General features: G+C 42.2%; 1 protein-coding gene across 1 annotated transcript; it reads left to right on the top strand.

Moving 5' to 3' along the window:
- Positions 1 to 56: 56 nt before the first annotated feature.
- On the top strand, positions 57 to 22,106 carry alx4a (ALX homeobox 4a). Its single transcript, XM_037095877.1, has 4 exons — positions 57 to 419; positions 13,746 to 14,065; positions 19,605 to 19,733; positions 21,228 to 22,106. Exons 1-4 carry the CDS (start codon positions 68 to 70, stop codon positions 21,546 to 21,548), a joined length of 1,122 nt encoding a protein of 373 aa, XP_036951772.1. The 5' UTR covers positions 57 to 67; the 3' UTR covers positions 21,549 to 22,106.
- The last annotated feature ends 3,269 nt before the right edge of the window (positions 22,107 to 25,375 follow it).

The raw sequence follows: 25,375 nt of genomic DNA, 5'->3' as shown, positions 1-25,375 counted from the left end.
AGAGAGAGAGAGAGAGCAAGAAGAAAAAACTTTGCTCCTTTTTTCTCCCCCCGACTCGTTTTTAGGCATGAACGCCGAGACCTGCGTTTCATACAGCGACATGACATCCATGGATTCATATTATAGCCCCTCTGCAGCGCAAGGTAGGGATCACCACGCGGACCACTTTAGGACATTCCCAGCTACTGACACCAAATACAGCCCCACCGCCTTCCTGCCCAACAAAGGTCAGGCTTACGGAGAAAAGTCCCGGAGCCCCTTCCAGCAGGAGTGCCAGTCATTGGATGCCGCCGCAGCTGGGCAAGGCACTTTCAGCAAATACCACCTCTTCATGCAGAGGTCTTCTTGCAAAACACCCCCCGAGGAGGGCAAACTGCACCAGGAGAGCGGACACAACGGAGCGCTCGTCCCGTGTTATGGTGAGTTCAAAAAAAGAAAGAAAGAAAAAACGCGCAGAGGGGATTGAGTTACAGTCCGGGGCTGTTTTATCATAAAGGAGACGAATAACCGTGAAGATATCAGCAGAAATGTCCCATAAAGATGTTTCTCTGGAGCTGCGCTGTGTCTGATATTCTCTTGTACCTGCGCGGATCATTTTTTTTTTTTCAGCCAGCCATCGCTCTTCTCTGCTCCACTTGTTACCACAAAATCCGCAGATGTAGCCAGATTGGTTTGGAAGTTTCGATGCGTAAAACTCGACATTGTGGTTCCAGAGCTCAGATGCTTGATCCCGGATGGTCTCTCTGATATCTGACTGTTGAAATTGCACTTGTTGCGTGTTTAGTGCATTAAAATAAATAAAATAGAGTAACATAAAGTTTAAAAAAAAAAACTTTCGTGTTGTTTTCCTGACACGGGAAACCTCCTCCGCGCGTAAAAAGGCATCAGGGCATCCCGGCTCGTAACGAGGCGGCCCAGCAGTCATGTGCGTAACACAGTTAAGAAGAGGCATAATCTTCCCGACTATCAAATTGGCCCTTTGGCCATCAAAATTAAATTAGGGCGCATTTAATGCGATAATCTGCATTACAATCCTTAATATTGGAGCTGAGTCGGACAATTGAATTAACAGGTTTTCAGATGACACAAATAGTGAGCTCCAAACTGATAATATTTTCATTTCATTGCTCTGCCTGATTGGCCCCACTTAGATTTAATTGCGCGGGGACGCTGCTGTAACGGCTGAATGATGAGGGTGTAAATAAAACTTTGACCCTCGCGAGGCAGGCGGCCACTTTGAAGCAGCTTATTCCTGTTTTGTTTTTTTGGGTTTTTTTTTTCTCAAACACACACGGCAGCAAAATGAAAAATGGAAGATTTAAAAGAGACGCGTAAAAGGCCTTTAAATAAAAAATGGAGGTTGACCTTCAACTGCATCCCCTCCTGCTCTCTGAGGAGAACACACACACACACACACACACACACACACACACACACACACACAGCCGTCAGTCTGACTAATAAATGATATCGTGAGAGTAAATTCGTTGTGTTTTAATCCAGATTTGACTCGTCTTCAGTTTTGAGCCACAGGTTGTAAAGCTTAAGCGACAGAAATCAAAATAACTCGATCTGATGCGTAAAGGATGAGGAGATACATGCTTCATCATCTTCATTTCATTCGTTTCTTTGTTTTTAAATGAAATTTTGCAAAACGCACGTATGCATCTGAAGTCTGAAAGTGTCGCAGTTTTGAGGTTTTGTGCACAATAGAGCCACTCTGGACGTGAATGCAGCCACAAAGCCTCCGGGCCTGTTTCTCTCACACGCTCTCTCTTTACATTTATGAATGAATTCAGGATACCTCACATGTGAATTTAGCCCACCGAGGAGTACATTTTTGTAAATAAGAGATTAAAGTAGTGTTTTAAAAAAAAAAAAAACATCGTCAAATTAAAATCAGATCAAGATCCAATTATGTAACAAGATTAAAAAAACTTTAAATGGTTTGTGTGACCAACCAGAACAGGAAGATGCAGTTACAATAATAATAATAATAATAATAATAATAATAATAATAATAATAATAATAACGTCATTCTGCCTTTACGCACGGCGTTATCGCGCCATCGGTGTCCTCGATCTGTCCGTCTGTCTGTCAGTGTTAAACTGAAACGGTTTAAATATGTTTTGGCAGTTTCTGGAAATCGGCCTTAGCAGAAAAAAAGAAAAGAAAGAAAAAATAAGTTCATTGCTCCAAAAACGTCAAGAACGGTGATCAGTCTTCCCCAAAGAGTCTTTTTTTATAATGGCTGTTAAGTTTTTATCACCCATTAACCCTGAAACAGATCCGGTAAATCCAGATGGAATAAAAATGTTATATCGTGTTGTAAATAAACCGCAGTTATTAGACTGAGAGTGAGCTGACATTCTAGTTCGGACAATGAAGAAAGACAGAAAGCAAACGAATTATTATTATTATTATTATTATTATTATTATTATTATTATTATTATTATTATTATTATTATTATTATTATTATATGTTTTAAATATCGGCTCTTCCCAAAACATAATTTAGAGAAGATAGAGGAAGTCATGACTTCGTGTTTGGAGCAGATTTTAAGTTGTGAGTTAGTTAAATTACATACAATTTTATATTTTATGTCATTTATAAATTTTACTTTACCACCAGGGTTGGACTCCAGGATGGGTCAGGTTGTCCTTTTACAACAAAGACCCCTTAATAATAATGATGATGATGATGATGATGATGATGATGATAACAATGACTGGATCCACAGTGGATAAGGCAGAAAAACAGCTCGGTGCTGCAGACAGCAGGAGCTCTGGCATTAATCCGACTCAGATGTCCACTTCTCTGTTCTCCTGCTCAGTGACTCGGCCCGCAGAGATAAAACTCCTTCAGCTCTTCAGCCTGGGATCACAGGAGACGCTGTTTTTGAAAAAAATCACATTTTTAGAATTCATGTTTTTATCACCTCGTATTCGACACATTTCTTCAAAAACTAAATTTAACTTGTAAATGTGACTTTGAGACTTTAAAAGCCAGATAGAACTTGAGAGTGGTGGCAGTTTTCCTCTCACTGGAGTCTCCAGTTAACTTTATCTTTTTACTGACTTCTACAGTGACGACTGGACCTAAATTGAAAGCAGCAGTGAAATATGCTGAACGCCCAAGCTGGGGAGAAAAATGATAAATGATTCCTGATGTGTTTATTGGCGAAAAAATTCTGGTGTATTTTACTTCCTGCCCCATTTCTTTTATCAGCCCTGTATTTTACACAATCAGCGGGGAGTTTCAGATTGTCAGAGAGCGCTTCCTTGTTTTAATTTGTGGCTTGATCCCTGCAGTCAAAGGTGATGTGATGGCTGGTGTCAGAGTTGTCAGAGGTTCGGCCTGCCCACACTGTGACAGAGACATTCCAGGTCAGGTAAAAAACAGAGCGTCCGCCTGATAAACATTTACATACACTGGAGTGACTACAAACACATCGCCAATCACGGTGTTATGTGAAATCAACAGGGCAGCTCGGAGAGTGAGAACAGCTCTCAGCTCAGCTCTGACAGCAGCAGACTGACTAGAAGTGAGAGAAATGTGACGGTGTGGTTCAGAAGGCTGTTGGTAGGATTCCTAACATCAACAGCGATGGAGGTATTAGAGCCCAAAAAGCAGCAAAGGTTACAGATTGATGAAGTGCTCAGACCTGTTTCCTTCAATAAAACTGGCAATACAACAATGAAAAACTACTTTTTATACAAATGAAAGTCCGGCGTTCATCATATGACTTCAGTGTCTAACATTTAAATATCAGAGGCAAAACAAGCAATACAGCCATGTACAGCTCCTTTAATATAAATAAAAGTCCTGTATTTTATGTTTTACTGAAGTGAAAGTACAGAAATATTACCGGCAAACTGTACTTAAAGTATCAAAAGTAGAATATGCTATATAACAAGATTAAACTACTTTATCACAAGCAGTGTTGTAGAAAGTACTCACAGTCATTGTGTTAAAATATTACATCAGTAAAAGTGGAAGTCACCCGTATGAATAGTACTTGAGTAGAAGTTCTAAAGTATCTGATGTACTTCAGTGATGTATGTATGTACTGTAAACTATGAGGTCGGTCATCTGATCTGATACTCCGCATGTCAGAATCAGTGTTTTTTGTTTTCTTTTCCAATTTCTCATGAAATAAGTGAACTGAAAAATGTGCTGCTTTTGGCTCTGTTACGACATGTAATCAGCAAAGTAACTTGTAACTTAAGATATCAGAGTATCTCAATATTGTATTTAAGTACGGTACTTGAGTAAATTTGATTTAGTTCCGTCACTGATTACTAGTAAAGGCCTATTTCTGACATATATGATTTTACATTAGTGAAGGTTTAACATTAAAATATCAAAAGTAAATCAAGTAATACAACAATATTGAACTACTTCATTACAAGTAAATGTCCAACATTTAACATTTTACTAAAGCGAAAATATTATATTAAAGTATACCCCTCAGAACACTGTTTGAGGCTAGCAAGGTGGCAGGGTCCGCCACATATAAACACAGTAAAACAGTGTGACAATGTGCAGTCCTTTAACGTCAGCACAAGGCCATTTCTGTTGTTTAGGCATAAAATCAGTCAGTGAAGCTCTTTCTCTTCTGATTAAACTGAACAGTGCACCTTTCAAATGAAAGTATAATATTTTCAGCAAAATGGTCTTAAAGTCTCAAAAGTAAAAATGCGCGTTCGGGAGGCCCATTTTAAGTACATGTAATTTGGGATTATCATTATCACTGAGGCACATTTTCACTAGATGATAAAGTCACTTGTAACTACAGCTGTAAATAAATGCAGTCATTTAAAAGTATTTCTCTCCTGAATGCAGAAGATTAAAGTCATATCAAGTGGGAACATAAGTAAAAGCTATATTTCAGTTAAAGACACCAAATAGTAAAAAAAAAGAAAGAAAACATAAACTGTAAAATGTAAGCTAATGCATTTACTGTATCAATATAAAACTGGTTGAAATGTAGAAGGACTTCTTCGTTGGATAAAACAGGCCCCAGAGAATGACTCGATCAGCCACCTTCACGCGTCCTCTTTTGATGTGTCCGTCTCTTCCCTCAGCGTCCGACCTTTGGCTCGGCTCTCCTGCCCCCGTCTGTTTGGAGGGCAGGGCGAGTTCCCCGGCATGCACACAGCAGAGAGAATCCATTCGAAACCCTCTGATTGAAACTCTCCGGTGTCAAGGTCGAGCCCTTTGCAACATTCGGGATCCAGTTTTACGTTGTAAACACTCGACTGCACCAATAAGACGGAGGACGCTCCTTTGTTGTCGCATGGGTTTTAAATCGCAGGTCTAACTGCAGCGGGATCGTGCCTTTTTATCCCCTTTTTTGTGTTAAACGGCGACTGATTTTGTAGTGTAATGACATCTTAGCACCACGAAACACACACTGCTGGTGGAATTTGAAGACATAAAAGGCTGCAGTTTATTCCAGTTTAAACCATAATTTATCTTTAGGGCAAAGCGAGAATTCGATCCAGCTCTTCTGCCCTGCATGTGGAGATATTACTTTCCCTGCTGGAGCACTGAACGCACCAGTATTCAGGACATGATTGCACTGGCTTGTAAGATTTTGTCACTGCCATCCCCTGGCTTTTTTTTTTTTTTTTTCTTGTTCCTTCACCATCTTTAACCCGGCACAACCATTTCAGCCTCTCGTAATGGCCGTCTGTGCTGATTGGTTCGAGCAGGGAGTAATGGGAACCAGCCATGCGGCCCAGACAACTGAGGCACACTTCAGCCAGTCAATGACATGAGTGGAGGTGACAAGGACTCAGGATCATTTTACCATTTAGCTTAAAGTTTGGCAGGGCAATTTACATTAGGCTCGGCTTGCATGGCCGAGTGAGAGCAGCAGGGCAAAAAAAGGGCTCACGCGGTCCAGGACTCGCTTTGGTCTCATTGACACCGCGTCATGTAAACCGAACGGCGAGACAGAAACCAACCGTGGACGACTGATCACAGTGTTTCGGTAGGTTTCTGTGCCCCGTACAGTCGATGACTTTCTCACTGCACTCACTTGACTTTAATTGGTGTGATTTAGAGACTTATATTCTATTTTCCTCGCCAGGCTGAATTTTCTTTTTTTTATTTTTTTGGTATATGCTCATCAGTAATGGCCCGACATCTTAAGGTAATACCTCAAAGGTTTCTCAAGGCCTTGTGTACAGTCACCAAAAAGCTTAATCACTTCTTGGTTTTAGTACAGCTGCGCAATCGCTTTGACTATAGATTCATCTTAAGATTGTTTTCTTTGATTTATCTAGTTGTTGTTTTTCTTTAAAATGCAAGAAAATTGTTGAATATATCGATCTGTGTTTTCCAAAGCCCAAGATGGCGTCCTCTTGTTTTGCCTACAACCTAAATATATTCAGTTTACTGTCACAGAGGAGTAAAAGAATTTACATTTAAAATGCATTCACAATTCACATTTTCACTTTATTACTTAAGAAAATCACTCAAACCAGTCAGTCAATTATAAAAAATAGCTGACAACTAATTGATTGATCAATTAATTGTTACGACTCCAGTTTCTAGTAGACAAAAATGTTTAAACACTGAAGGCAATTGATTTTCGAAACTTGACTTTTGACAAGTTCAGTAGTGACTCGCCTGACCACTTAAAACAGGATCGGATTGAATATGTCAACTAAAGATACACATGATTACATTAACACAAATGGATTTAAAGTTTCTCTTCAGCAACAGTAATACTGATTCCTGCAACTATTATGTTCAAAATGTTTCCTCCTTTGTTCAATTCTGATTCCACCAGTAGTTGGACAGATATGTATACTATATTACTGCTAATATTTAGTGTTTTGCCACTAGTTATTGGCAAAACACGTAAGTATCTGATATGATATGTATTGAAGTATCATGTTGTTTCTATGTAATTATTGGATTTGATATTCAGCTGTTTTCTCAGTTGCATTTCTTTGACAGTTAACATTTCTAATCCATAACTATGAACTCGACAGAGTGAAGAGTTGTGATTCATTCTTAGGACTGACGTCTGGAAATCTTGCATTCTTTTTTTTGTTTTGTTTTACGTGCGTGCGCACGAAATACGTACTCTCGCAAGTTTTTCCCACTCGCATGGAATGTTCACTTTCGATCAGACAACAAAAACACAAGATGAAGGAGATTCTGCTCCAGCAACGTCTGAGAGAAACATTTGGAAGAGAGCGGGAGGGAGCGAGGGAGGAACGGAGGGAGATACAGAGGGGGGAGAGCACAAAGAAGACAAAGGGTGCGTGAGAGGTGATTTATCAGTCCTCAGCTTTATGGGTTTTTTTTTTTTTTTCTTTTTCGCAGTCTGAGTTTTGCGCGGCCTGCTGAGATGGATCATCGCAGCGCTCAGTCAGCAGAGTTAAATTTCAAAGTGAATGGCAACCTATCAGATGGTCACTGAAGAACATTTTTCGTAAAGAAAAAAAACAATAAATGTGATGTGCTGATGTCTGCTGAGGTTCTCTCTGGGAGACACATCGACTCCTCTGTGTGGATACGCACTTTGGCGTGAAGGGCAGTTTGTGTCCGTGTGTGTGTGTGTGTGTGTGTGTTTACAGTATACAAGAGTGTGTATTGTCCAAAAATGTTTTGATGAACGCACCTGACACCACACGGAGCAAGAATAGTATCAGGCTATTTATAGTCATCTGATATCTGCTTCCAGAAGAGACGAGAGTAGATTTCACGAACAGAAGGTCAGAGAAACTTTGACTCCGTCTTCAGCTGTGATGGAGGAAAAACTGAGATGCTTTACTTAGAGTGGCTATAATAGCTGATTTTAGAATATCAAGTAACAATATGAGCAACAGGCATGCAGAGAATTATCACCTGACTGAGCAGCTCCCAGAAGCATTACTAAGCTTATGGAGAGTTTCAGCTCATTGTTTCGCTGTCTGGATGCAACTTTACTGTTTGGCTCTGTTATAGTCGCTTGTTTTTTCTACCTGTTCATCGCCAGGCAGCAGACGGATGATGTTTGCGGTGATCATAGCGGAACATTTAGCAGCTGAAAAGCCAGACACTTCCCTCAGGAGTTGGTGGGGACCAAAAACAGAGCTAAAAGAGAGTTAACATAATAGCTAGTAGACGTGCGTTCATCAGGGCCCAGAAACAGTTTTAACATTGCACTTATAAAGTTGCCCAGTAACCGCGGGATGTCAAATTAAAATGTGACGATGAGTCGATGGGTTTGCATCTTGCCCCCAAAATGTCCAAAAACTTGCCAATGTAGAAACACATTTAAAGTCCTGCTTTCTGAAGGTAAATAGACATGTTTTTTTACTTTAATGTATCATCATGAAGTCAATTTTAATTGCACAATATAATGGATATAAAATAATGACACTGTGACACTTCCACTGTGCAATCATGCCAGCCACAGGCTGACTCCTGATCCACCATAGCACCATTTATATCTGCTTTCACGTCTCCATTATTGGCTGAATGAGTAATAAACTCGCATCTTCTTCTGCATTGTTGGTAGTGACTACTTTGATAAAAAAAAAAAAAAAAAAAAAAAACCACAAAACAATCCGGTTGTCTTTGCAACAGTGGCACCAAAATAATACCAAATGCTATAAGGGCAGCAGCTATCTGTTTCATTAAAAAAAAAAAAAAAGGTATTATCAACAAAATAAATATAATGATAAAAGATAAATAATAAAACATTTTAACTACCTAATAATTACTCTGTAACAATAACACCAGTCTTCTTGAGCTAAAAATTTGTAAAGAAAGAAAGAGTATAACTGTCAGATAAATGGAGTAAAAAGTACAATGTTTCCCTCTGAAATGTTGTGAAGGAGGTGTAGATAAACAAATACAGCAAAAACAATTACATGCACATAAAATTGTTCTCAAACTTCAGATGTCATGTTTAGCATATCAATACTGCCTTGGCTTGATTGTCAGGTCCACAGAGTGTCAGGCGAACTGTAGATTATAAGAGTTGACTTTCCTTCAAAAAATCAGGAAACCGATTACCTCAGAATGACCAAGAAGACTATTACATTTAAGCTGCACAAGCTGAGGAGCTTTAAAAACCTAAAAAAAAAAAAAAACATTGTTGAGTAAAGTAGACTAATAATTTTTACGTACGATCGCCTTGTCAGATTTTACAGTGCATCAGTGTCGCGGCATGTCTCTGTCTCTACAGCCGAGCAGGACTTAAGAGTTATCCACTGTTCAAAGCTCCATGTTACGTCCCGATCCACATTTTTAAGTCAGTAAAACAAATCCCAAAAACATGTACAAATAAATACTCTGCTCAAACACCTCTTCTCTCCTCTCTTCTCTGCGTTTCGTTTACATCCTCTCTCTTTCCTCTCCCCTCTTTTCGCTCCGCTGTTTATGTTCCCTCCCCCCCTTTTCGGATATTTCTCCTTTCAGTTTGAGCAACATGTTGTTAATCTCTCCCAGTCGCCGCGTGGTGCGTAATTTATAGTGTTTCCTCTTAACACCGTGAGCTGACCCCAGTCATCCCAGTCAATAAAGAGGCAGGGAAGGTGCCCTGTCGCTTTACAGCCAGTTAAACTGCACTTTGATGTTGCCCCCTCGTTCTCAACTGTGAATTAATAGCTGTCCGCGCTGAGTGTCTGCCCCGCAAGGATGTCATTTTGACTCCATGATCCACAGGGGAAGTGCCACGCGATATTAAAAATGAGGTGCGACGGAAGGTCTTAAATCAAACTTTAGATTTGATGTCAGTGCCAGCAATGACATAATAATGTGTAAAAATAAATATTGCCTCGGATGTATGTTTTAACATGAATTTTCTAGACTCGGGTGGAAATATTCACACGACTCGAGCTCGAGCTTGTTCCGAAGAAGTTTTGGGTTTTTTTGTGCGAGGAGCTTTTCTCTGAGCGGCGGACTCTCTCGCTCTTCTTTCTCTGTTCGCTGTAATTGGAACAGATGCTGAGCGCTGGATCCCTCCAGAGCACTCGCTGCAGTGGAAATAGAACATTCTGTGGTTGCAACTCAAAACATTTTGCATGGCGTGTTCGCCTGAAAAGAAAAGGAGAAGAAGAGGAAAAAAAAAAAAATAAAGACTTTTGGTTTGTGAGTTTGCTGGATGTTTGTTGGGACGTGCTTTTTGTTGAAAGGCAGAAGTGCAGGTGTAAGCTGAAGTTGTCATTTGTGTGATGGAAAGGGAGCCCGGCAGAAAGAGGTTTCGACGTAGCGTGTGTTTCACAGATCATTTCCTGACATGCTCGCGGAGAGACTTTCTCAGTTCTTCATACATGTGGCGTTCGCTGCAGGGGGGCCCACTGCTGTTCACCTTGGACGGCGTTGGCGCGATTGTCACAATATCCCTCTCCTGCAGAAAAAACATCAGCGACATCCGATATAAACAATGTGCTTTGATCAGCGAGAGGCCTCATGGTTTCAAACAGCTCCTGCCCTTGTGGGGACTGCGGGTCCAGGCCAGGGAAATATGATGAAATAACCAGAGCGTATTTACGCTGGGATAAAACACGTTTGCTCCCTTCGAACCTAACAGGATGTTTTAGTCATGGACAGCAGGACGATGTTTCAGGCCTTTAGACCCCCCGGCGAGCAGCCTGCCACCAAAACGCGGCCTGAGATCGAGGCTCGGCGAATCTGCAGGGCTGAAATGCATCCGGTCTGATATATGGTTCTTTAATACCATACAACAGAATGCACTCTGTACGGAGAGACAGGTTTTATTAATCCTCTCGCAAGGCTGGATCAAATAAAGTCGGTGTGATAACTTTATTTTACAGTGGGCATCTGCAGGCTCTCCTCAGCGAGGCTTCAGTTGGATGGAATAAAAACATGAACCATTTCTCGAACCCTTGTACTGTTCTGGTACTGAGCAAAATGGGATTGTAGCACTGAGGGTCAAAAAGTGTCAAAGCTGTGTCAACTACTGAAAGCTGGTATTTATTTTCCTTCAAAAAATGTGTCCATGGTCTAAAATGCTTTTTTGATGGGTTGTTATTCCTCAAGACAATAAGGTATAATTCGTCTCATAAAGTATTAACCCATTTTGGTTTCCTTAACTTGGGTATTGTTTTGGCTCTGGTAGCATAAATCTTCATGCAAACCCAGCCCTGACCACTCAATCACAATCACAAGTCCTCAGTGAATTCATAAAATAAAAGTTCACTGACATCAGTATGTCTAAAAAAAGCATAATTTGCCACCCACCAGTGATATGCACTGTCAATCTGTGCTTGAGTACAATTTTGAGGTACTTAGTCTTCTCTTTCATACTTCCACTTCACTACATTATGTAGAGGAATGTTGTACTTTTTACTCACAGCATTTATTTGTTAACTTAAGTCAACTAGTTACTTTGCAGATTGCGTGCTCCATCAGAGCCAAAGTGAGGCACTTTTACTCAGACCAGCATACTTTTAAGTATATTTATTGATAAAAATGACTTCTGATGGTTTGACTCGAGTACTATTCATATGGGTAAATTAATTATTTTACTTTATTTTGACTCAACATTTTACAACACCGACAACAAGTTCACGTGACACTGGGCCTCTGCATTCAAGCCTTAAAGGAGGAAAGAGGGTCAAAGGTCCCATGATGATGATGACAGGAAATAAAACTAAAGAATCCCCAGAATATAGCCACAAACAAATATATGCCTAAAAATAGCCTACATCTGGGTACTTTGATTTATATGATGACATCACTAAGAGATGCACTTGAAATACACTCATCCGTGCACGTTTCTGTGACAAACGCTGTCAGCCTATGACAAGCTATCCATTCGCCTCACCTTGCAGCACATTACCCAACATGGCAGTGGACTGGGGGTCACCGGCTGTGTGAGATCTCCTGTGCTGACTGTGCTCTCCTGTGTACTGAAAATCTGCTCACACCGACGCACACACCTCCGGGTTCTAACCTGACAAATCGCTGGATGGGCACATGAGCGGAGACGGCCTCCATCCTGAAAATAACCTCACCTCAGATGGTGTCGAGGCAGCGGGAGCGTGCAGCGCTGCGAGTCGCCACTAGACTGAGCCAGAGAGAGACGGCCTGCAGGATGTTGTGGATGTGTATTAATCCAAAGATGTGTGTGTGTGAGCTGGATTGACTGGCGAAGGGAGAGAAGAGCTGCCAGCTTAGACAAGAACACTGGCAGGGACACGGCTGTGGAAATTTATAATCAGAGAGCTGCCTGAGGTTTTACAGTTAAGCTGCAGCCATGAAGAAAACAAGTGTGTGTGTGTGTGTGTGTGTGTGTGTGTGTGTGTGTGTGTGTGTGTGTGTGTGTGTGTGTGTGTGAGTGTGTGTGACAGGGGAAGAAAGAGAGAGTACAAAGATGGGTCTTTCTCCCGTTTTGCATGCTTTCAAATCACTCCCCAGTTAAATTAATTGCGACAGTCTTGCTGCCAGGTGACTCTGCAGCCACATGATAGACCTCATCCACATGCAGGACTGATAAACAGCTGAGTGGAAGAGAGTGTGTGTATGTGTGTGTGAGTGTGAGTGTGTGTGTGTTCACAACTTTTTGTCAGTTATGGCCAGGATGTCACAAGATGATCTACGAACTACAACTGGATCCTGTAAGCAGTCAGTGATCCAGGCCATCCATTACACAGACAGACAAACAAATCGACACATAGTCGAGAATGTGTGCCAACGGATTTCACAACTGTTTTCCCTTTGTTCCATCCTATCAAACCCCGTGAATTATTATACCAATCCTACAAACAAATCTCCAGTTGTGACTATTCTGCCAGAGGCAAGCGACTGAATATTAGAGACCCAAAAATATTTTTAAAATGTGTTGGCTTTCTGAAAATGAATGAAAATGTCTCTCATTTTTGACAAAGAAAGAAAGAGAGACTCCTCTTTCAGCGATCTCGTTTTACGATTTAAAGGAGACCTATTATTATTTTACTCCTTTCTTTCAGTGCTCCTCTCTCCCACAGAAAACACTGCTCCTGAAACTCCTCACACATGGTGACATAGTGTGATGTCACTAAGTCGCGCCTTTTATTCCGTGACTTAGTGACATCACACTACGTCACCATGTCACACATTTGCTTAATTTATGCTTAGTGGCTAGTTTATCACATAAGGATTAACTTAGTAAAACTGCTTTATTGTTATTAGCAGGTGGCTCAAGCCTGTGTGAGCTGACCAATCAGAGCAGACTGGGTATTTTGGATGGGGGGGGGGTCTTAAAGAGACAGGAACCAAAACGAAACATTTCAGATAGAGGGGAACACAGTGCTGCAACACTGGACAATATGTGAAAATCAGTTGGTTTTTTTTAATTTATTAAAGCATGTAAATCTGTTCTAGTAGTATCCCAAAGTAAAATGATGTGTCTTTAAAAGCAGTATGTTGACAAACTGAAAAGTGAAAAACAGCTGTCATTATTTTTGACTAAGGCACCATGAGTTGAGAATCTTTGTAGTCTGACTATCAACAGCCTTCCCAGCTCATTTTATCACCTTATTCATCTGAAGACACATGACAGCTGAAATCCTGAAGAATAGCAGTAGAATGTAAGGCCTTAGATAGGCATCTACCTTCGTTTAATTTTGTAGGCTAAAACAGACAGATTGTAAAGTGAAATAACAATCTTACACTTTTTTCTGAACATCATGTCATGATCTTCAGACTTCTAACACATTTACAGACATCTATTTTGAATCCATCCTGAACCTCTTCTAACAGTTTCCATGTCCTCCCTGTGCCTACAGGTAAAGACAGTTCAGGCTTGACAGACTCAGACTTGGCTCCAGACTCCGACCCACCTGGGATGGACACCAGCTACCTGGCTGTGAAGGATCAGGGCGTGAAGGTTGCCTCTGATAGGCCACCGGGCACAGACTTGTCGAGCCCTCTGGACAAGGGCGATGGGGGCGAAAGCAACAAGGGCAAGAAGAGGCGCAACCGCACAACCTTTACAAGCTACCAGCTGGAGGAACTGGAGAAGGTTTTCCAGAAGACGCACTATCCTGATGTTTATGCCCGGGAGCAGCTGGCGCTGAGGACTGACTTGACGGAAGCTCGTGTGCAGGTAATGAAGGACGCTCAACAACAGTGTTCTGGTCAATCTCATATGCAGCTTATCAGGCAAAAACACGGCTGATAGCAAAGAATAAACGTTGCCGCAAAACCACAGAGAAGCTCAAACTAAATGTTTCTTTATGTTGCAACTTGATGGTTGTTGAGGCTGAATTTTCTTTTTCTCTCCTGTCACAACTCCATGTCCTGTTGTGATATGTGGCTAATAAGCACATAATGAGAACATGATATGCCACACTTGGCACGAACGTCAACCTTGGAAGTATCTGTGATTTGCAGAAATCTTTACTGTTAACATTAGATAAACTGTCTAGAAACACTCTTAAGAAACACTTGGTTAGGGTTAGGGAAAGATCGTGTTTTTGCTTAGCTGGTTCTGTTGCCACAAGCATGTTTAAATTACTAGTTTGTTGGCTCGAACATGCTCCAATGCCAGCTGAAACGCTGACTCGTACAGTGGTCCCTCGCTTGTCTCGCTGGCTGTATGAACATGATATGACACGTATTGTGGAACTGTTGATATGGTACACATGAAACTTACAACTATAATACATCTATGGTTTGCGGAGGAACGTACAATGCCAACATTTTTAGTCCTGCAACTGCATCTCCGGCAGTGACGTGCCTGTCCTATCCACAGGTAAAAAAAAGTCGCTTCGTCACAGCAGAACAGACGATGTTTAAACAACATAACCTCATGGATCCTTCAACATCTGCAGCTCGGCATAGATAACGTCACTCACAGAACAACATGAGAGATTTATCTGGTAATGTGGGAGTGGAGGGGGAGAGAGTGGGGGAGTGGGAGCTCACAGAGGCCAGGGGGCCCATGGGGCTGAGGTTTGAGCTGCCTGGGCCTCATATGTGCAGTTGCAGGAGAGCAGACTTTCATCAACATGCGAGGAGGCTTGTTTGACTGTGCTGTGTGGGATCGATGGGATTGTTTCCGTGGCCTTTCTCTTTGTACCTGTAGCTGTTTGGTTTCCTGAATTTGTGAGTTCAGTTCTGCCGGTATTAGCCGAGCCTGGGGCGTACAGCACCACTCTGACTGAACCCCTTCCAGTGACCTTCTGGCCCAATTTACATACAATTCGTGACTGCCGCTGTAATGCATTCCGGCAACGGTGAACATAGACAGGCCTCCGCCATTTCTGCACATATGTGTGGTGTATGTGTGTGTGTGTGTGTGTGTGTGTGTGTGCACCATGAACTACCAAAGCCCCTGGATTTTCTGTGTTTTTCTTTCATTAACATCCTGTTCAGACAAGAATGTGTCCCTGCTGTGGCGTCCAGGGTGGGTGTGAAACCTTTCCCATGAGCTTTGAGCAAGTTAGCAACTGAGATACCGAGTCATATCTGAATTTCGTGCATTTTAGGAGCGCGTGATGAATTCTAGTACGCTACAGTCCTTTATATTGCTGCAGTGCTGTACACGGGATAGGGATAAGAACCACGATTAAAGCCAATCTTTTACATGACAAGCTGGAACGGTGACCAGAAAGTCTACGCAGTGAAACACAGGAAGTCTGTGCAGCCACAGGGTTATAACTCAAGGGTATGGTGCTCTGCTCCGCAGCTCACACTATCACAGACCTGCCCGCCTCAGATGGATGCAGCTTTACAGCCCTCGGCTCTCCCAGCGGCCCTCTTAAACACTCAAGTTAAAAAGATAAAAGACACGAGATGCCTAGTCTGTCAGAGGACGGGGTTCTGTGCTCTATTCGGGTCATTCACAAGCAAAGGACTCACAGCTCATGAATTCTGTGTCTGGAGGAAAAAATATCAAGGAACCTTTAAAACTTTAAGCATATTGCACTTAAAACCAAAAAAAAAGAAAAAAAAAGTCTATGTGAGTGTAGTTCTGAGGAGGGTGATATTACACCTCACTATCTGATGGTTCTCACACAAAAAAACAACTTTGAATAAAAAAAAGGGGAAAAAAAATGTCAGGGTCTGGAGTTGTTTGCTTTTTCAGTCTCAGTCTTTCAAAGGGAGAAAGTAAGTTCAGATCCGAGTCATATGCACTACAGATACATGGGAAGGTCAGGGGTCAAGGGTCGGGGTTTCAACAACATCGCATTTCTCAGATTTGGCGTTCTGTTCGCGCAGAGAGCTGAGATAGCGTCTGACATGTGGAGTTCAGCACGCAAACACAGGTGTCCGCCAGAGTTTATAGATCCAAACAGTTAACGAAAGATTAAATAGCAGGAAAGCCTGATCGGACCAACGGGGAAGGAGACGATGGTTCCTTCAAACACCGGATTAGATCAGCTTGCAGATAGAAAAAAAGGGTCAAAAATAGTTTGAAATTGATAAAAACATTTTTGAAAACCAAGAAGCGAGAGGAATCATGACGAAGACCATCATGAAGACTAAAAATACTACTGAAACGTGCTTTAGATATGTATTATAACACATTCATAAAGTTTTAGACATTTAGAAACGAATTGACGTTTCATAAAAATGTCTATAACCAGCCAGACCTCTTGCTATATGTTGTTGGATTTGTGTGCTCACATTATAAACAAATGTTTCCAACAATGTTCAACCCCCCAAAAAGTTATTCAAGGTAATGGTGTTTTTCATTTGGCCGCCTGTTGTTTTAACTTCCAGGAGAGAGTCAGGAGTGTGAGGAAGGAAGTCGGCGAACATGACTAAATGTAACATGAATAAGAGGCAAAAGACTAAAAGATCTCACTGTGAACATTTTTGGCCTGAGTCACTGGTTGTTAAACAATGAAAACATCAACTCTCACGATCCAGCGTGATTTATGGCAGAAATTACATGCTGTGTGTTTGACATACTACTATTCTAAGTTAGGAATTAAATTCATTGATGAAGTCATCATGATATTTGGATAATATATAAATCATTTAAGACATTTTACGAATAGTCCCTGGTGTAAGATTAAGTGCATCTTTTTTTGTGATACTGCATGGATTATTTTTAAAGGGGCATGATGTGGTTTTGGAAAGGAAATTCTCAAAACATTCAGAAAGGTAATATTTACGATATCAATAAGGTAATAACACAAAACTCATGATATGCCTCCGTAACTGAGAAAACAATTTTCCTCTGGTCCACAGAATGCTGTGTCCAGTCCAGTCTACTCAGTCATGAAAATCAATCAATGAGGATTTTTCACCTCTGATTAAAATGTTACCTCCCAAAACTACGTAGTGCACCTTTAAGGTTTGAACAGTCGAACAAAACCAGCGATGAAGACATCGCTCAGGCCCGGGGGAATGTCCTTTCTATGAACATGTTTGGACAATTTATAGACCAAAAAATTGTAATCAGCAGTGAAAATAATTGTTACCTTCAGCCATTATCAGATTGTCAGGAACGAATCAGGGTGAGCTGAATATATAAATGATTGGGCTGTTAACAACTAGTGGAAATGACGACGGCAGCATCAGGGGAGGCAAACCAGTCAGACTTTTGGGGACCCCACCAAAGAAATTTGAAAAAAGAGGCCCCTGATGGCCGCTCATACTGGCATATTTTACAATAATAGAAATACAAATCTATCAACCCCCTGAAACATTCAATAAAGACACTATACTCTGCACTGCTGCTGCCTTCAAATCAACGCTTCATATGATGATGATCACTTACAGCCTTATAATGTGGCATATTTACAATCTGACAGTTTGAGTATCAGTTGTTTTGGTTTTTAAATACAAATGTTATTAATTTTTGAGAATCCTACTAATGTGAATGATGGAAATAAAAGGAAAAAGGTTTGAATTTCGTGCATTTTGTTTTTTCAATTTTTTCACTGGTGTCAGATTATTGATAACATACCGGTGATGAACGATGGTTGGAGGAGCCTCCGGGGAATTTTTATGCCTCGGGTCCCAACAGACTCAAGGATCTCCACCGGACAACAGGTCCATATTACGTGCACGAAAAAACTTCTGTGCACCATTTTGCACCGTGTGAATCTCTTTGTGTCGCTCCACTTACCTTCAATTGACAGGGAAAATAAGACATTATGTGCTGGGGGATTTTGGAGAAAATAGAACAAACCTTGTTTAATGAACAACAACAGCGGTCAGAGGTGTTTCCATGATATTTTTAGTGCTTTGGGGGTGTTGGAAAACTGAAGCCAGGCTCAGCCTCGGATTTCTTTTTTACTTTGGTATGGAAGCTGACATGAGTGACAGCAGAGGCGGGTTATCAATCCTCTGAGCCGCTCTCTCACTTCAAAGTGTTTTCAGCCCCATACAGCTCTCCTGCTGGGGCCAGTATGGCATTTCTCTGCTCTTTCTCTCTGGGGCTGTAACATAAATAAAGCCTCATTGAAAGTCCACCAGCTACTTAAGCTGTCAGGGTCTTTACCAATTACTGTCACGACGCAGTGTGTGCAACACAAAAATATGTTCTCCCTGTATAATAGCCAACAGACTGGGCACAGGGTGGAGAGAGAGCAGATGAGAGCTGCCGGTGCCACCGTATGAAGAGAAATAGAGACACCGCACAAGCATCTTTAATGTGCAATAATCATAAAGCAACTCAGGAGCGATGTTGTTCCAGACAGCGCTGCGGAAGATGTATGAAAACATCAAGGAAAGAAGGATTACATCCTCTGGCCTGTGTGCTTCTTTAACTTAGGAGGAGACAGCATCTCAAAGCCAAGAGCTTCAGGCTTCAGGAAATTAAAAAGGAAAATGCAAACAAACCCCGGTTCTAATCCCATCTCGCTTTTCAATTTCCCATAATACCTCCTTAGACTTACGACAAAGTGTGCGAGCAAGGAGCAGATGAAATGAAATTAGAGGAATCCTATCAGAGAAAAGTGAGAGAGAAAAAGCTTTCTGTTGAGTAATTTGTCCGATCATCAGTCCAGTCGGGGGGCAGTTAAGGCTTGTACAACAAACCATTATGTTTTGATGTAAGAAAAGCACAAGTTAATGTATTTGGAGTACCCTAACACTCTCTGATGGTAATTTAAACACAATAATGCTTTCAATAAACAAAAGTTTCAGATTTAGATGTCGATGACGATTGCAGAAAACATCGGTGGGGAGAAAAAGTCCCTCTCTTGTCAGACAACAAATAGTCAAAGGTGAGGGGGAGGAGATCTGATTACACTTTGTTGAAGTGAAGCGAAGGTTGCGGCGCACTGTTTCTCTGTTTTGTTTGCTCTCTCAGCTCTGTAATGACTTAATGTACATCGCCAGAACTTCCACTGCTCTCTGAATTGTGTCTGTTCGCGTGCACCGTGAGAAAAGATATTTGATGTGCTGCAGATTTCTTGATATTCAACCTTCAGTCTTCTGGCTGTGCTGCACGGGATCATTTTAAAGGGAAAGTTAGATTTTTATCTACAGAAAAGTATTTCCCCCAGATTTGGTGGAAACTTCCTGTCGAAGGGTTTAGGTGCTCCATTTTCCCTCCTCTTGAGTTTTAAACCTCACATTGGCCCAGGACCAAGGCTTGGTAGGTGAGAGTACAGATCCTTCATTCTTTCAGACAAAACGATCCTGCCAGTTGTTGTGACGTTCACACATCTTTCTATCTGCAGGTGTGGTTCCAGAACCGACGGGCAAAGTGGAGGAAAAGGGAGCGTTTTGGTCAAATGCAGCAGGTCCGGACACATTTCTCGACTGCATATGAGCTGCCGCTTCTGACGCGTCCTGAGAACTATGCACAGGTATAAAATTATTATTTTTTTATTTCTTTCAACCCAAGCAAGAGCAGATAAGGTTGATTGTCCTACTTACTTCCTGCCTTGCAAATTTCATTTCTACTTGCAGATTGTAAATTTAAAAGAGCTGGTTAATAGCCCACTTTTTGTAAAAAGTAAGTCATTTTATTATAGTGTAATCATGCAATTATCAGCTAATTTATGTATTTATTTGAAAGGAATGTTTAAAACGTTGGGAAATATGCTTATTTAATTTCCCTCCTAATTGATATGACTGTTATGTTTGTACCCAAAACATGAAGTTAAGTTCATTGTCCTGCAGACAATTAGCATAGCTTAGCACAAAGACTGGAAGCAGAGGGAAACAGCTAGCCTGACTCAAAGGTGTGCAAAGGTAACAACATCTGCCTATGAGAATCCCAAAAGCTCAGAAATTAACTTGTCAGATGCCTTGTTTGTCCAATCTATAGAAAAACAGAACAGAAAATAAAATATTAACATCACATGCCCTCTCAACTGCCTGGCAATCATCATCTTACACTCAGCAAGAATGTTAACACCTATATATCGAAAAAGTTGAATTATTTTGGATTGTTCAAGAATTTTGCTAACACATTATGGTGTGATGTCTCATAACTGCGAAACCATGCAACAGTAACAGAATGATACTGGCAGACTTGCCTACTCACATGGATTGCTTTTCTAAAGCAAGTCTGAAACCAAATGGAAAAAAAAAATCCTGCCAGTGATAAACTGGCTCAGATTTGACCACAGACCTCAATCTGATAGGAATTTTGCTTTAAGCTGTGTTATTACAAGAAGTGTAAAACCAGTAACCAAAATAGTCATCATGTCAGCAGCTGCATTTACATGGAGCCTAATATTTACATTGTAAATGGTTTAAAAGCATTAAACGGAATAATAATTTTTTTAAAAAAAGCTCCATATAAACACCTCCAAACCAAATGAAATTTCGATCGGTTGCAGACGAGAAGTTTAACTGTGTAGTGACGTTTGTTTCTTCACTTACCAAAGATGGCGGCTTCTGAGGAGAGCTGGTCTGCTGCGGAGAGTTTGTCTCTAATACAAACTCTTAGAGAGCCTAACATAATAGGATGCCTCAGTGGAATGTATGACGTAACGTCACTTTTGCGCACGTCACACAAACTGCTCCGATAACAATGGCTGTTGCATGTAAACACCAGACCCCATTAATCCCATCACATGTAAACAGTTTACCCCAAATTTCAAAGGAAGACATCCATGAAAACAAGCTGCTGTGTTATCTACAGATAATCTGTGACAGTAAGCGAAAAGTGAAAATAGATTATTGCACTGCCCCTGGATCCCACTTGCGGCCCTCACATTCGACACCACTGATCTAGTGTATACACAAGTTGTAGTAGGTTCCTCTCTGTCTAGATGAAACAGAACAGTGTAATATGTAAGAAACCAGTGGACCTAATGCCAGTCAATGTTGATTTCCCATCAATATTTCAGATTCAGAACCCCTCCTGGATCGGCAGCAGCAGCGCAGCGTCTCCTGTGCCGGGCTGCGTCGTGTCCTGCGACACCGTGACGCCCTGCATGACACCTCACCCCCACTCTGCCAGCGGGGTGTCTGATTTTCTCGGCGTGCCGAGCCCTGGCGGCCACATGGGACAGGCTCACATGGGCAGCCTGTTCGGAGGATCTCCCGGCATGCCTACGGGCATGAACACGTACGATCTAAACATGGACCCTGACCGCAAGTCCTCCAGTATCGCCGCCTTGCGCATGAAGGCCAAGGAGCACAGTGCAGCCATATCTTGGGCCACATGATGTGCTGATACCTGCTGGATGGGGGACCTTGTCGGCCCCCCGAGATGTCTGCAAACACCCCAGCGTGGGGTGAGGGAGGACTAGACTGGAAAACTCTAAAGGCAACAGTGACTACCTTCATAAATGTTGCAATAAAAATAATTATGTAAATAAACGGATGGGTGAGGATTAATGGAGGAGAAAACAACGAGAGATCTTGCAAAAGATAAGTGATGTGACACCGCCATGTTTCTCAACCCCACTGGTGGGAGGGTGAGCTCTGTGGAGAGCTGGTGGGAGGCGATGCTGTACTGTATTAGATGTGTTGCAGTGTAGAAGTGATGATAGGAAAGGAAAATGTTAGGAAAAGGTTAATAATTTCAAACAAATCCATGCACTTATTTGATAAAAAAACAAAACCAAACCAAAAACAGGAGATTTTGTTTGTACAGTGCTTTCAGTGTCATAGTTTTCTGTTCAGGTGCTGTTTTATTCCTACCTTATTATTTAAATTTTGAGTGTTTTTTTTGTTTGTTTGTTTGTTTTTTTGTCATTTTTGTTATGCAAGCATCCTTAAAAAAAAAACTGAAATTCAGCTTTATTCGTTTTATGCTTTGTACATATTATTCTAAGGCAATCTTTATCAGCAGTAGTGTGTGACAGTCTATCCTGCAAATCTGTTGCATCTTGAAGCCTCTCGGATTCAACGCAAACATTTCAGCTGCAAAAAAAAAAAAAAAGAAAAAAAAAAAAAAGCTAGAAGTGGTTGGAACCTGCCGGCACTTAAAAGTCAAACAGATTCGCTGCGGTTTGTTTCAGCGCGGTCGGGGTGAGGGATCCACCTGCCGCACTGACTCAGCCTGCTGATGGCCAAGCGAGAGGAAGGGATGGAGGGACGGAGGAGGAAGTGGTGTGTGGGAGTACGAGAGGGGCACAGCGGGCCTGCTGCTCTCGGGGCTGAAGAGCCTGGGAGCGCCAGCCCTCCGAACAGAGCCAGCTCTTGTTTTCAGGAGAACATGACTTCCAAGTGGACATGACTGTGCCCCGTGCGTTTTAAGGTCTCGGGAGTTTGGGAGAGAGAAGTGCCTACTAGTCAGTCGGGATTCTGCCAGAAATAACAGCGAAAAACCAGCAGCAGCCACCTTTGAAACAGAGGAGGCTGGCGGAGTGTGTTGACACTTTGAAGCACTGAAAGGATGTCAGTGTTCAGCAGCCCCCCCCTTTTTTTTCTGGACTTTAGACCCAATCAGTGAATGGCAACGAAGCGGCGCTGCCGTGTTATTGTTTTCTTTCTCTCATTATTTTCTGTCAGATCCAAACCAGAGGAAGACACCGACCGGATGACTCAGCACAGGCTTGAGAAAATACCAGCTTAATCTTCCATCTTCAGACACCCTCAAGTCCAGTCTTACCACAAAAAAACATGCTTCTGTTCAAACGGTAAACCATGTTGGACGGCAGATTTCAACTCTAACGAGTGAGGAAGAGTTTCGGCGGGGTTTACGTTACAGCTCCTAGATTTGCCGTGCGTGTCGGCCGATTTTTGGTTATTTGATCACTTTAACGTTTGTTTGTGAATTCACACCACATACGACGCTACGTCAGCTGTGACCTGCAGCGCTGCCAGATGGGAAATGTTAAACTACCATGCCGTGCCATTAACCCAATTTGGGGAAAATAAGCATATGTGAGTCATAACCTGGAGAACAATTAAGGGGGTGAGGGGGGGATCAGATTTTTTTATCGACGCGTTGTGTGTTCCTCGACTTTGTGTCTCCTCGGCAGGAATTCGTCGGACCTGTCCCGTTTGATCACAGTATCATCAGCCTCGTAAAAAAATAAAAAATAAATGCTGCATTATTATAATGTGGCCTGATCTTACAAAGGAGCCATGTGTCAGAATCTAGTTTTACAACCTTCATTATTTTTTTTATTTCACATCGTCCTCACATGGTGTTTGATGAACTTACTGGACCACAAAGTTATTCCCACTAAAGAAATCTGGGAACAGGGAATATTCAAGTGTAGGTGTACTGGCCGGTTTCTGGCTCTCGGGGCGAAATGTAATGAAGCCACTCTATAGCAAGCTGTGTGCACTGTCTCTGAGGAAAACCTGGAGAACGCCTACAACCAGAGCTAACCCCAAACAAGTTAATCCTGCCATGTTTACAGATAGAAACTTTGTAGACACAGTGACTATGCAGGTACTGTCCCAAAATGTCATCTGTTAGAAGTTTGAGCCTCTACTGGAGTGATATTTGAGCAGGACCCGTTTTTTTTCTGTGAAACCACGAACATGACAAGGTAAAACACCATCAGGAATTGTCCCCCCCGTCCCCGCCCCCGTCCCCGCATCTTCCTGTTTACCTCTATCAAGGCCTGGAACAATATGCCTGTGTTTGTGTCTCTGTAGAAAGAGGAGGGGGCAAGGCAGAGGTTAATTGAGCTGGACCCAGCCATAGACCATCTCTTCGAGCCCATATCATTTTCTTCTAAACACAACTGTCCATCATTCAAACATTGAACAGTAACGCGTGTTTTTCCCCCCTGGGTAACAGTAACTGCCTCCTCCGGTGACAGAAATAGCAGACGAGGTTTACTTTGAGGTGATGCATGTTCTTCCTTTGTTTCCAGGCCCTGATTTAGGCCTTAGGCAGAACGAGGGCTGTCATGGTTTTGGAAAGCCAAAACGAAACCTTGTAGTTCACCTCCAGGCAGAGCAACCATTGCTAATTCTCTAAACTGAACCACATTCACCGCCCTCCTGGCCAGGTAGGCGACGCGGGGCGCGGGCTATAACCTGTCAGCGGAGCAGATCACCCCGGAGTCCTCCAAATTACATCCAGAATTACATCCAGTTTGACCCAAATCGAACACATGTGCATGATCCCTGCTATTGAGTGCACATCTCAAAACTGAGAGGGTCCCCTCTCTAATGTGGATGCGGGGGCCCCCAGTGCTCCGGCTGAGGGGGCTGGACGGAGGGCGAGCCGCGAGGGCGTCTGCTGTGTTCCGGTGTTCTGGGAAAAGGACAGTGCACACAGCTGCGCTCGGGGGGTAAATGCAAAACAAACATGCCTCACACATGCTTCCCTCTCAGCTGTCATGGCTCTGCTTTCAAAAAAGATCCTTCCCCTCCTCCTCCTCCTCCTCCCGACCCACCTCTACACACACATACACATTGCACTGCGCCTCTCCCTTTTTTCGCTCACTTCCACCACTATAGTCCACCGGCTCAAAGCTGCAGGGTCCGAGGCACAGCCGTGCGGGCCAGCCCAGGAAGGCTTTTTAATTAACACTGAGCCGTGTGGAGGTTCTGGACTGCAGTATTGTGTGTCAGGACAGACAGGGCCGCCTGTCTTCTTGTTGGCTGCGCGCACATAATGGCATTCGGTAGCTCAGGTTTACACAATACAGCTCGCAGTTTTGGTTTTTTTTTTTACTCTTTTTTTCTCTTCATTATGATCGAATTGAAACATCTCCAGTGAACAATCACACGAGGTCCGTTCACCTAACGATTGCCTAGAAAACGCTTCTTCCTCCAGAATGCTGTGTAACTCCATCCATAAGTGATGATCATTATCCTCCTTTTCTCATTTTTCTAATACTACTGAAGTCGGGCGATCAGTATAAGAGTAAATATATGATAAATGCGTGTGCCGTTGTGTGCATGTACAGTGTTGTGCATGCAGAGTTGGTTGAAGTGTTTTTAAGACTCCTGGAAATGTTACTAATTAGATGTCACGTTTTATTCTGTGAGACAATTTATCAAGTATTTGAGTGCCTGATCCCCCTCCCCATCATGTTAAAATTGCATTTCCAGTTGCGTTTGAACATATTTCTCTCGA

This window comes from Acanthopagrus latus, chromosome 4 (genome assembly GCF_904848185.1).
Source record: "Acanthopagrus latus isolate v.2019 chromosome 4, fAcaLat1.1, whole genome shotgun sequence".
Classification (NCBI taxonomy): Eukaryota; Metazoa; Chordata; class Actinopteri; order Spariformes; family Sparidae; genus Acanthopagrus; species Acanthopagrus latus.
The sequence above is the reverse complement of the archived record's forward strand: the minus strand, read 5'-3'. Positions and strand labels throughout refer to the sequence as shown.

Bases quoted from the DNA above. Each gene is read 5' to 3' on its own strand.
- alx4a (XM_037095877.1), top strand. From the start codon at position 68: ATGAACGCCGAGACCTGCGTTTCATACAGCGACATGACATCCATGGAT. The intron at 420-13,745 runs GTGAGTTCAAAA...CTGTGCCTACAG, and splicing joins AGCGCTCGTCCCGTGTTATG to GTAAAGACAGTTCAGGCTTG. The intron at 19,734-21,227 runs GTATAAAATTAT...TCAATATTTCAG, and splicing joins GTCCTGAGAACTATGCACAG to ATTCAGAACCCCTCCTGGAT.